The sequence below is a fragment of the Camelus dromedarius genome, chromosome 16 (genome assembly GCF_036321535.1).
Source record: "Camelus dromedarius isolate mCamDro1 chromosome 16, mCamDro1.pat, whole genome shotgun sequence".
Classification (NCBI taxonomy): Eukaryota; Metazoa; Chordata; class Mammalia; order Artiodactyla; family Camelidae; genus Camelus; species Camelus dromedarius.
This window is the reverse complement of record NC_087451.1, coordinates 31,380,519-31,393,164: the sequence shown is the minus strand read 5'-3', so window position 1 is coordinate 31,393,164 and position 12,646 is coordinate 31,380,519. Positions and strand designations below refer to the sequence as shown.

General features: G+C 57.8%; 1 protein-coding gene across 2 annotated transcripts in view; it reads right to left on the bottom strand.

Moving 5' to 3' along the window:
• Positions 1 to 191: 191 nt before the first annotated feature.
• The window catches only part of UBE2O (ubiquitin conjugating enzyme E2 O), a 54,785-nt gene continuing 42,330 nt past the window's right edge, over positions 192 to 12,646 (bottom strand). Inside the window, exons 4-18 of one of the 2 annotated variants that reach the window (XM_031469151.2) lie at positions 11,271 to 11,368; positions 10,676 to 10,739; positions 9,848 to 9,991; positions 9,376 to 9,485; positions 9,103 to 9,253; positions 8,376 to 8,848; positions 7,855 to 8,009; positions 7,480 to 7,592; positions 7,257 to 7,385; positions 6,512 to 6,601; positions 4,914 to 5,610; positions 4,506 to 4,642; positions 2,636 to 2,839; positions 2,487 to 2,544; positions 192 to 2,377 (exon numbers count right to left, since the gene is read on the bottom strand). In XM_031469151.2, coding sequence (XP_031325011.2) covers positions 1,707 to 2,377; positions 2,487 to 2,544; positions 2,636 to 2,839; positions 4,506 to 4,642; positions 4,914 to 5,610; positions 6,512 to 6,601; positions 7,257 to 7,385; positions 7,480 to 7,592; positions 7,855 to 8,009; positions 8,376 to 8,848; positions 9,103 to 9,253; positions 9,376 to 9,485; positions 9,848 to 9,991; positions 10,676 to 10,739; positions 11,271 to 11,368 — 3,294 coding nt within the window. In that variant the 3' untranslated portion in view covers positions 192 to 1,706. The remainder of the gene's footprint in view (positions 2,378 to 2,486; positions 2,545 to 2,635; positions 2,840 to 4,505; positions 4,643 to 4,913; positions 5,611 to 6,511; positions 6,602 to 7,256; positions 7,386 to 7,479; positions 7,593 to 7,854; positions 8,010 to 8,375; positions 8,849 to 9,102; positions 9,254 to 9,375; positions 9,486 to 9,847; positions 9,992 to 10,675; positions 10,740 to 11,270; positions 11,369 to 12,646) is intronic. The other variant, XM_031469152.2, reaches the window with a different exon arrangement.

Here is a 12,646-nt window from a genome sequence, read left to right as displayed (position 1 = left end):
GCGCAGGCCGGGTCGGGGAGATGCAGCTGCTTCGAGCCTCCTTGGGACAGGGATCTCTCCTTCCCCCGGGGAACGTGTGTGAGGAGCCCCTGAGGGAAAGAAAGGCGACAGAGCCCGGAAGAATGGCAGAGGCAGGTTTAATGGTGCCACCTTGTCTTTTTCGTACAGTGTAATGAGCCAAACGAAAAAAATGCAAGTAAAAAAAAAAGTTTAATCACACAGCACTTTATACAGATATCTTAAGCAGTAGGCATTCACATCTCCACGTGAACAACGCACTGGGAAGCACAGCCCCACCGATCACTCTGGGACTTCCTCCAACAAGATACCGACTCGGCTCCGAACGCCGCCGCGGCCGCGCTCCGGCCGTCCTTCCTGCGCCACTGCCGGCTGCGTGGTCGTGGCAGCTCACGTGTGGAGCCAGCGTAAGGCGGACAAGACGCGTCATGCTTTGGCTTCTTTTTTTGTCTTTTTTTTTTCTAGTAAGAGTTAATATCTTTGCTTTTGAGATTTATTTTCTTTCACTCTTAAATATTACATACATACACGGAAAATTACACAGCTGCGACGTGCCCAACGGCACCCCCTCAACCCGGAGCTTCACATTATCAGACGCTTAGAAAACCTGTAAACCTCTGGGCCCGGCTCTGGGAGGAGAGCCCTGCCGGCCGCCTCTCTACCGCGCTGAGCCTGCGGAACTTGTCAGCCAAGGGCTGACGGGAGGCCTCGTTCTCGGCAGAGAGAGAGGGCTGGCTCCGTGCCACCTCCCAGCGCTAGCCTTTGATAGTGGGAGGGACAAAGTCTACGCGGAGGCCCCAGCATGTGCCCTGGCCTTGTCCGTGCGGCTGCTCCTGCCCCCGGGGCCCGGGGATGGGGATGAGCAAGGAGCAGACATCAGCTCAGTCTGAGAGGGTCAGGCCTTCGAGCCAGAGCTGCTGATCCCCGGCCCCGTGGGGCAGGAAGAGCAAGGCACCTACAGCTGTCAGCTCCCTGGTCCTCACTCCGTGTTAGCGCGTGAGAGCCGCCACCTCTCTCCTGGGTGTCACCCCGAACTCAGCCTGGTCCCAGCCTCTCTTAGAGAGCGAGTTCAACAGGCCTGAGGGCTCTCCCATGTAAACAGGCCAGAGTAGAGCCAGGAGTCGGCAACAGCAGCTACAACTCCCAAGGGAGAGTGTTGATGTTGGGGGGACGAGGACATGATTGGTGGTGGCGGCAGGAGGGCCTGGGACACTAGGAAGCGACAGTGGAACTGAAGAGGATAAAGGGGACCAGGGGACCGGCTGGAGCCACCCACACTTCATGCAAGGCACACCCACTCGTCCCGCTGGTCTGCACACACTTGGGCCCAGAGTCCTCCCGCATGTCAGGCCCCAGGAAAAGCCCACCTCCGACCTGAGGTGGAGACGGCAAGGGAGGAAGTGCTGGGGCATTCTGCCCAGGGTGACAAGTGGAAAATCAGCAAGAGGGTTCAGATTTTTGTCGCTACAGGAGACCCGCCTGTTGAAAGATTGCTTCGGAAGAGAAACGGCAGCATCTCAACAAGCTTCTTGCACTTCATCAAACTCACCTTGGGAAGAAGAGGGCAGTGGCGGGGCTTGCATTGGGGACGGAGGAGCAGAGGGAAGAGGGGAGATTCCAGGGGAGGAAGTGAGCAGGCAGCAGCTGGCCTCTCCCCATCCTGACGCTCCTTCCACGAGGGCCGGCGGCTACTTGTCCTCGGTGCGCTCGGGCATGCCCGCCTCCGTCAGAGCGGCCCGGAACTGCATCAGCACCCCCCGGATGCTCTTGATGAAACCCTTAGAAAGCGGGAAGAGAGGGAAGCCGATGTCAGGGTAGCCACTCTTCTCAGGCAAGAAGCTCCGGTAGCTCTTTCTCCGCTTCTTTGGTTTGACACTGGGTGGCACCGAGGCGTCAGGCGCGGCCTCCGAAGTCTGGTCTGTGTGGTCCCTGCTGGCCAAGGCCGGGCCCTGCGCACCGCTCTCCGAGTCTGAGCCCTGGGAGGCCTCTCCGGGGGCCAGCCCTCCGTCCTCAGGTTCTTCTCGGCTGAAGTCTGAGAGCTCGGCCATAGCAGGCGGCTCTGGCGAGCTGCTGTCCTTGGGAAGCCCATTGGGCAGCGCCTGGGCCCTCTCCCGCAGGGCGTGGGTTTCCAGCCACGACTCGATGCGGTTCACCAGCCGCCAGCCGCCAGTGCTGAAGTGCTGCCGGATCTCCTGCTCGAAGACCTCGGGTGGCCGCCGCACCAGCTGCGTCATGGACTGCACCACACGGATCAGCGCCATCTCGTTGTAGCAGCGACTGTTCTCATAGCCCTCCTGCAGGCCGCGGTCGCTGTCAAAGCCTGCCTCATTGTAGTACGGCTCATTCACCAGGATGAGACCTGTGGGAGTGGAAGCCCATCAGGGCCGGCCCAACTGCCGACTGGAGGTGGGGGACGTTGAGGCCAGGGGTGCCCTCCACAGCCCTCACCCCACCCCTGCCCACCATACCTTGGATGGAGATGAGCACCTGGAGAAGGCTGGATTTGCTCGTCCACCTCTCTGTCCCCTGGAACACACACACAGGGCCGTCAACTCTGTCCCAGATGCCCACCCAGACTGGATCCCCCCTGCCGACTGGGTGCCGGCACTGCACCCACCTTTCCAATCCAGGTGCCCAAGAGGCTGACGCACACCTTCCCATTGTCATACAGGTTGGGGTTCAGGCGGCCACTGCACTGGGAGAGGTAGCAGAAGTGGGGGGGCACGGCTGGGTAAATGTTGGGGAGCTGGATGTCAAACAGGTAGAGGCCGTCCTCGTACGGGGTGCGCGTGGGGCCCTTGATTAGGGCGGAGAAGAGGTCCTAAAGGAAAACGGGAGGGAAAGCTGAGGTCGGCGTGGGCCTCCACACGCAGCGTCTGGTTCTGGACTTTTCCAGGGTACCATGAGGCTCGAGTGGGAGCAGGCAGCACCCTGGGACTCCAGACACTGCCAGCAAAAGAAAAGCTAAATGCAACTATCTCTGTGTAGACCTACCTGGCTCCTTTAACTCCTGGCATGAAAGGAATTTTCCAAACTTGTTTTTAGCCTACTAGGTTTTTTCCGTATAAATCATTACTTATACATGGCACTCCTCAAAATACTTGGTGTGACCACCCCATCCCCAATGAAGCAAACAAGAATTACAACCAATTAGAATGAAAGAACATTCCAGGATGGTAAGGCTGCACTTGTTTTTAGGGAACTAGAGGGACTCGAGGATCCAAACTCGGGAAAATTCTGGGAGACCACTAGAAACACAGGCTGTAGATGACCAGGGAGACTCCAGACATCAGAGAGCCGTGCTGTGTGCTGGGGTGAGGTTGGGACCGCCGCCCGGGTGACCCATGAGCTGGAAGACCCTAAGGGTCCAGTACTGGCTGGAGTCATGAAATCCCCTTATTACTTGCTACTGGGGCTGCTCTGTGGATCTCAAGGTAACAGACTACTTCCTGTACTCTATGAGTGAGATTTGGGGAAAAAACAGAACAAAAAAAATACTGTCCCCTTCTTCCTTCAGCAGAGCTGAGTCAGGCTAGAATTTTCAAAAGGAATTTTACTAAAACCCAAGGAAAACCAAAAGTATTGTCCGAATAAAATAAAAGTATTGTCAGGAACCTCGAGCAGTCCCGACCCCGCATGGACTCCAGGCCCTGCCCTGTGGTTTCTGGTCGCCTGCAGGCCTGTCTCAGCAGTGCCCCTCTCTGTGGTCCTTTTTCTTTGCCCCTCGCTCCAGGCTCTGGGCTAGAGCTGGAGCCTTGGTCACACCCAAATTCAGTATCTAATGTGGTGCCCGGTACACAGCAGGGGCCAGTGAAAGACTGTTGAACAAATAAGGTGGCAGACAGATGGGGCTCGTCCCTTCCTGGAACAAACAAGGACGCACTCACACACCTCCAGCAGTGTGACTCAAACCCAGAGCCCAGGACACAACAAGAGAGCAGGAGACAGTGTCACGTGGCCACAGAGGCCACAATATTCTGTAGCCAAAAAGTAATGAACTACATCGCTGAGTCAACACTGGTAGGCCTCAAAAATTACCCTTTTGAGTGAGAAAAAAAGCCAGCTACAGATGATGGGTACGCAAATGTGCTGTTCCTACAGAACAAATCACACAAAATAGGATGTGTTTGTGGCGATGCGTGAACACATAAAAATATACAAAGATCATCTGGAAGAAGACCCGTGAAACTCTTGACGGCCCCTCGGCCTGGGGACAGGGCGAGGGTGGGTCAAAGGCAATGTTATTAGCTTTTTCTGTAATGTTCTGATTTTTCAAAAAAAAAGAAGATTCAGGTAATAATTATACAATTTAAAGCTAACTTTGAAAAGGAGGAGCATGTGGTCTAGAGACACACATGGGACTCTTGTCGGGCCTGTGGCTCACCTGCCTGAGCCTGTTTAAGGAGCTGTGGGCAGCCCCTCAGGCAGCGAGCATCCGCACAGCTCGTCCGCACCGGCCCACGCCAAGCCCACACCAGGTTACTTGCCATTCTGTCCTCAAAAGTCTTGACCATGATGCCGTCAGGCAGCGAGGTAGCCAGCAGTGCCATCTCCTTCCGTACTGTACTGAAGAACTTCTTGGCTTCTGGAGGCTGGAACTCAATTTTCTTAAAAGAGTGATTTGCTGGAGGGGGAAGGAGAATGGTCAGCCCCTCACGGCGAGCTCTGGGGACTGCATCTGGAAATGCAGTTGCTGCCCTTGGGAAGCTTGGCCCGGAGGGAGCAGCTGCAGGAAGCACTCCCCAGACAGCTGAATAAACCCACACGCTTCCCACCCACCTCTCCTGGCATCGGGACAGGTGACCACACCAGGGAAATGGTTTCCTCCCCCGGGCGGCAGCTGGGACTCGGCCACCTGGCTTCCAGATGTGTTAACACAAGCAGGGCGGACTCACAGGGCGCGAACTCCAGCACCGAGAAGACCTCGCCCTTGGCGCTGGTGAAGGTGACCCCGGGCTTGCCACCGCACTGCTGGCACAGCACCGGGGTCTCGCTGGGCCACTCGGCCTTCACCGGTGACTGCCCCTCGGGCTTGTCCTCCTTACGCTCGGGGTCTGGCATTGCCTCCATCTTCTCCTCCTCTGCAATGGCCACGTTGTCCAGGGTCTTCTTGAGGTTCTCCTGCAGCTTCTTGATGTCATCCAGAAACTTCTTCTCCCGAGTGGGTTTCTCAGGCTCCACAGTGGGGGAGGTGGGCGAACCCGTCAGAAGCTGCTCCACCGTCATGTTCTTGAGGCTCTCCAGGATCTTGATGGCCTCTTTCAACTCCCGGAAGCTCTTAGGCGGCCCGTCCTTGCCAGCCTTCTCCATCAGCCCAGCCACAGGGGCGGCCATGGCCACAGCGCCCTGGATGGCGGCCGTGGCAGCCTCCTCACTGATCACCACTCCCTTGTCCTCCTCCGGGGCCACTGGCTGCTCAGTGGCTGGGATGGGGGGCTCTTCAATCTTGGGGTGCTCATCTTCCACCAGCCCATTGTCCGTCTCCCAGCTGTCACTGTCATCTTCCCACTCGTCCGAGGACGCCCCACTGGTGCTGCCTTCTACTGAGTCGTAGTCTGACTCCTCGATCTCAGACTCGATGTTGTACAAGTGCTGGGGAAAGGGGGGGGGGGGCGCGGGCAACTCAGAGGCGCTCTGCTGGGGACCCCAACCCTGGGAGCTGATGGTGATCGGAAGCACTGAGGCCTCAGCGGCTAACTCCACCCTTCCTCCCCTTTCTGCTTGGGCCTCTGCAGGCAGGCCTCTGAGCTAGGTGGTCCCTAGGCCTCTGGGAGGCACCTTTACCCACCCCAGCCCCACCTGCTGGGCCCGAGGCCCAGCCAACAGCCTGTTCCAGTCTCCCTGCCATTGAGTGTACTTGGTCAGCACCCCTTGTGGGACTGCCTTGGGAGCTGCGAACATGTGACAGGAGGGGGAGGTGCAGGACAGCTGGGCAGTGTCACATCCCGGTCTGTCCCTGGAATGGCCTCCCGGATGAGGGGCAAGCCACTCCCTCCCCACCCCTTGCTGCGCTAGGAGAGGGGAGGTGGGGTGTCAGGATCAGCTCAAATGAAGGGGAAAGAAACGGTGCTGAGAACAGCCCTGCCACTCAAAACCCATTTGCTATCTCTTCCTTATCTGTGAAAGTTTTCCTAGAAATGTCAATGGGAAGCTCTCTCCTGTAGGAAGCAAACTGCATTTCCCTAGCAAAGTGAGGTGGGGATCCAGGCAAATCTGGGAAGTTTGTAAAAATCTACATGCCCCTGGGAATCTGGGGCACCTGCCAGGTGGGGCAAGACTGACCAGCCAGTTGCGGACTGCCCCGCTCTCCTGACCCTCTCACCCCGGGGCTTTGGATATAATACTGCCCTTCCTTTCAAGCTTTCCCTGACACCCACTACCCAAGAGAAGACTCCCAAGCCAGGAAGATCCAAGAGACTGTCTTCCTGTTCCTTGAGCTCCCAGCCCAGCTGCCAGTCTGGGGCCAAGTGGTTCACATCTTGGAAGGTCTTACCTGGGGTAGGATGATGGTCTTGGAGTTGTCAGCCCACACCACCTCTACCTTACTGCTGACATCCACACGGGCCACCTGGCCTACCGACGGCTGCAGGGCAAATGGGACAGGGTCAAAGGTGCAGCTCTCCAGGAATGTGGGCAAAGGCGAAGCCGTGAGAATGGAAGGGATGTGGGCGCCAGCCAGAAACCACTGTGAGTAACTGGAGCAGGGAACCCTCTGGTTGAAACATCTCCAGCCTTGCTGTCCACTGAACCCCCAACTCCCTTCCTGCCTTCCAGTCTCTCTAAGCTTCTGGTAGTCCCAGGATGGGGTTCCAGCCTTGGGACTTCTGTTCCCACTCTCCCGCTGTCTGGAATCTGCTTGACCCCACCCAATGTCCTCGCTTGTTCTCCAAGGCCCAGCTCAGACGCCACCTCCCCAAGCCTTTCCTGGGCTCCTACAGCACATGCTCACAGCACTTAGGGCAAGGAGCTGGGCTTCCCTGATAAACAACCAGTGGAGCTCAGGGAGCAGCTGTGTGAATGAGGTGTTATCCAGCAGGCAGGTGAGTCCTTGTGCAGGTGGTCAGGCTGAGTGGCAGACCCACTGTGGGCAGCTGCTCTCCTGGGGAAGGTGCTTTGGGTAGACAAGCAGCCCAGAGGACTTGCCAGCCTCAGCTCCTGGAGCCACCTGGTGGCACTACCCAGTACTGCAGCTGCTGCACTGGACAAGGAGCAGGAACCAGAACTGGGAAGGAGGGTACCTCATCCTCCTTGTGAGGTGCTCCATCCTCAGTGTTGCCAATCCGGATGACGATATCAGTTGTGCGGAACCGAAAGTCAGGGTGATCGGCGATGTCATAGACGCTCACGTCTTCCTCTTCCCCAATCAGCTGGGGCACAGGAAGGGGCTGTGAGCCCAGGGGCCCTCCACCCAGCCCACCAGAGCCCACCGGGAAGGGGACGCACGGGGCAGCACACACTCACCTCCACGTCGTCCCCACTCGGCCGCAGCTTGAACCACTTCACCATGCAGGTGCGGCCCACGTGGTCCCCAGACTGCACCACACCGTAGACAGCGGGGTCCGGACAGCTCTGGACTGGGAACCCAGAGGAGGAGACGTAACTGGCTAAGGAGCCCTGGCAGTGAAGCTGCCACCCCGTCACCCACTGCATGTCAACCACAGCAGGGCACAGGACTCACTGGTTCTGGGGCTTGGTCAGGGGAGACCAGAAAGGCTCCCCCGATCTTCGATAGAGTAAGCCACCTTTAAAGGGGGAGTCTCATTGACCCAGACCTCCTGCCCATTCTTCCAAAGTCCCACCCTGGCCCTGGGCGGGGACGTCCTGGGGCGGCACTACCTCGCTTGTCCACCACGAAGTCTCCGGGGCAGAACTCGTTGTTGTCCAGGTGGTGCACAGGGAAGAGGTCGTTGGAGCGGATGTTGCACTCCACGGAGCCATCCTGCCACATCACGTCTGCTGACGTCATGGTGGTCACCACCTCCACCGCCACCCTGCAGGGCAGGGCCAGTAAGCCAGGCCTCCCAGATGCTCCCCACAGGAAGAGCAGGTACTCTCTCTAACCCCCACCCCCATGGGCTTGCTAACCTGCAACTCTTAGCATTAGGCCAGAGGGAAGAAAGTCAGCGGACGCTCCCCTCGTTTCCATGCCCTGCCACCTCCTCTGGGAATGGCCCCTGTCCCACCCCCTGCTCCCCTCCCAGGTCCCTCCTTTCCACCTGGCCAACCCCAGGCACCAACATCATATTGGCCGGATGCCCATCTTCACAGGGCTTGCAGATCATGTGTGCGCCTATGCGCACATGAGCCCGTGTGCGCCTGTGTGGGGAGCCAGGGGGACGGTCTCAGGCTCAGTTTACCTGTCCCCCGGCTTGAAGTCCCGGGTGATTTTATTCTTCTTCCTCTTGTGTTTCCGCTTTAGGTTTTTGATAGACAAGGGGATGCTCTTCTTGCGGCTGGCGCCACTGCCACTCTGGGAGGAGGTGGTGGAGCTGGCGGAGGAGGTCACAGAACTGGTGTCGTCAGTGTCGTCGGCGGCCTCATCATCCGCGTCCTGCTCAGCCGAGTGCAGCCTGTCGTCCCCACCCTCCTTCAGCAGGAAGGGGGGCAGCTGCTCACCCGCCTCGTGGGCCTCGTCGGGCCCCTCGTCCTGCATGTCCACAGGGCTGGTGGACCCATCCGGCGTCTCCTCAGGGCTGGCGGACCCCGTTTCACTCCTGGCTTTGGCCCCCGCTTTCTTGCCGGGGTCCTCCGTGGAGTGGTCCCGGGAGCACTGGGCGTCCGGGGAGCAGGACATGATCCTCACAACCTGCTTCTTGAGGAGGCGCTTCACCTGCGGGCACAGAGCAGGGGGGCGGGAGCTGTGGGGAGCAGGGCCGACGGGCCCCGCCCTGGACGTGTGGGACTCCCCGGAAGGCCAGACCCCAGGCAGCTTGGTCTGAGGGGTGACGGCTATACACACCTAACTGGCCTGCAAGGGTCATCAGGGTTCCCCCCCAAGGCCTAAAGCACAGACCTTCCTGGCTGTGGAAATGGCTCAAGGCCAGTTCCTCAAACGCCCGCCAAGCCCCAGCCCCAAGGACATACCTTCTTGGCCATAGAGCCCTCCCCCTGGGCGCAGTGTTTTTCTGGACATTCACAGGCAATCTTGGCCGGCTCTACCTTGGCTGGGAAGACATACAGACAGCGCTCCCCAAGCTGCCGCTGAGCATGGTCAAAGCATCCGAGACGCTTCACCCTGGGAGGGGAGGGGGAGAAGCGGGGGCTGGGCCAGCGGTATCCTCAGCCCCCTACGCCTGTGACTGTGGCCCAGGCAGAGTCCTTGGGGTGGTGGCAGCGGGGGCATGCTGGGCCACTCACCTGCCTAGGTTTTCCTGGGTGATGACAGAGGGTGGGGGGCTGACGCTGTCCGTGCCCCCTGGACAGAAGCTCTTGGTAATCCATGTGACTTTGAGCTCTACAACCTGCACCTGGGGATGGCGGGCAAGACAGGGCCACTGTCAGCAGGTTCTCAGCAGCTGTCCAGACCCCAGCTGACCTCCACAGCAGGGAGCAGGTCTTCATCTTAGTGCAGCACCAAGTATGGACACCCTCACTGCTGCCTCCACACCACCAGTCAGGGCCCAGCAGACCTGCCACTCCCCCCGTCCTATCCTGCTCCGTCTGGGTCAGTCAGGCTGGACGACATCTGCCTCTTGGTGACCCCGTGGCCACAGCCTGCATTCCCTTTACCCTCAGTGCAGGTCCACTCTGGGCAAGGAAGACTGGGCAGAAGCTCAGCTCCTGGGCGCAGAGGTCAAGGTCCTCATTCCCACCCCGCACCCGTCCCTACCTCTTCCACTACCACTCGGAACTTGCTCTTGGTGCTGAGCACGGGCTTGACCCCTGACAGCCACTGCACACTGGAGAAGATCTTGGCAGGGCCGATGAGCACCTGGCCCGGGTAGAAGCCGTAGGAATCATCAAAGAAGAGACCCTGCAGGATTTGGGGCCAGAGGAGAGTCCCTGTGAGCAGTGCTTCCTCAGGCTGGTGCACTCCACTCCCGCACCCCCCACTCTGTGCCTGCCCTCTCCACGCCTCACCCGGCCCCTCCTGCCCCCACCACAGGCCTCCGTGCTCCACACTCCCTAGGGCTCTGAAGCAACATATCTAGACCTGAGGTACACACAAATCGCCAGGGATCGTGCTGAAATGCACGTTTGACCCATTCTGTTTGACAAGCTCTCAGGCCACAACAATGTTGCTGGTCCAAGGGTGACTTTGAGGACTAAAGCTCTAAATGGCAGGGGTCCCCAAACCTGTGTGATCACACACACTCCCTTGGTATACTTATTTACAACTTGTGTCATGTCCTATTGTTCTAAAATGTCGTATTGCAGGAAAATACTGCATACACTCAAGAAAATGGGAGATTTGAAAAGGATGAGAAAAGAGTTAACAAAGCAAAGTTCTCCTACTTGTTGCCATACCCAGACTTTTAGACCTTTTGATACACGCCCGCCCCTTTTCTAGGAAAGCACTGGCCTAGAAGCAGTGGTTGGTCTGGGCCAGCTACACGCTCTGTGCTGAGAATTCCTTCCTGCACAGCTGAGGGGGCTGAGGAGCATGAGACTGGACACCCCCCTGCCCCCCACGCCTCCTCAGATGGAGCAAACGTACAGAGTCGCTGACATGTGGACAGACGTCGTAGAGCTTGGCGCCATCTTCAGTGTTCATGGAGCACCTGCAACAGGGAACAGGGGCTTGGTCTGCATCAGGACACGGCGCCTGAGTCTCAGGGGAGGCGAGGCAGCCCGGACCCACTGTGGTGTTAGTCAGTATCTCACAGTTATCCCGAGGCATTAATATGTCAAAATGTCCTAAAATGGTTCAATTTACCCTGTGCCCATGCCTCAGTCTCTGCACTGGTACCAGTAATTCTCCTAAAGCAAAGAAAATTCCACCCCTGTATCTGAGTGCTCACCACCATTAAGATGCCTAAATAAAGCATTAGCCCCTCGCAGGGACCCTAAATGACAATGTTCCTCTCCCCAGGCCAAGACAGAGCAGAGCCAGAAACTGAGCCAGAGAACCAGGCCGGGTTGACAAGGAGACCAGTCCAGGGTCAGGTTCTGAGACGTGAGGCTCTGAAGGCCTGCAGCCCCTGGCACGGCCCCGAGGAAACCCATCACACAGGCCCCAAGAGGAAACACCCCCATCTTCCCGCCACAGGCTGCCCCGCCGAATGACAGCTCCTTCGCGATGAGAGCCGCACCTGGCACCATTGGACAGCTTCAGGATGATCTGGTTCTTCAAGTCGTAGACCTTCCCCAGCCAGCAGTCATAGGCAATGTAGTCCCCGTACATGAAGGGCTGCAGGCCAAGGGGACAGAGTGAGAGATGACCGAAGACACTGGTGTCCAGGACACCCGTTGCTCTTGGCTCTAGATGGGTTGGACCTAGTGACTGTTTCAGCAGGCTTTTCTCCAACAAGCTCACACTGCACCGCAACTCCCTTCCCAGTGGGTGAGGGGGCAGTGGTGCTGCCTGGCAGTGATGGGAGAGTCACAGAGAGACAGAAGCTTGACTGGAGTCCAAGGACACAGGACACACGAGAGGGAGTGGGCTGGGGAGGCTGGTTACACGGACAAGTAAGTAAAGGGATGTAAGTAACAGACAACTATGCTGAGGGTGCTGAGCCAGGTCTCACCGCCGGGAAGGTCCTCACTAACATGGAGGAGGGCGGGGAGAATCAGGTGCTGAACCGGAGCTGGAGGGATTAAGACGATCTCGCGTATCTCAGCACACGCACAGAACAGCACTGGCGCACTGAGGTGCACGCGCCCATGCACATACGCAGATGTGTGTCTCCCAGCACCGCCCCGAAGAGGGCCCAGCAGCACTTCGTGCGCCCAACTTGCATCGGGTTCTATCCTCTGAAAAGGACCAGGGTTCCCTGGAGAAATGGCTGATTCCAGGGATGAATCAGAAAAAATACGAGATGGAAAGTAAAAAAGTATTCAAAAAAAAAATGGTAGGGACATGTCAAAAGGACACAGATGCCAGCTTGAGGGTTCCTACTGGCCAGATCTAGGATCACTTGAGCAACAAATCAAATAATGACAGTAATGGATTACAGCCAACTGAATAAAGCAGAAATCTCTGCTTCTATACTGATGTAAAAAAATGAATAAATAAATGGGGCAGAAAGTACAGCTCTTGCATACAGCAGATGCCAAACTAATAAAGACAAGCAGGCAATGATGGAGTCATAAAACCACCATTTAGCGGCATCAGAATACTCGCTGGTCCAGGTGGGAATTGTTAATGGAAGCGAAGGCTGGCAGACTGGGGTCTGAGAAGCACCAACTTATTGGCACAATCCCAGAATATCCCCCCACAAACTGATACAATCACTTGCAATGGGGTGCGTGCTGGCTTCACGGCAGAGCGGCTCGGCAGAACCCAGCATGACTGGGGAGCAAAGTGAACATGCCCCCGCTGCGGCCAGGGGACGTTCTGGGCCAGGAAGAGCTCAGTGGCACTTCTGGGGCAGTCCTGCTGAGAACGCAGGGCCCGAGGCTGGTCAGGGTCACTGGGGTATGGGAGACAAAGCAGGACTGGGGAACTGCTCCCAACTGGAGGAGATCA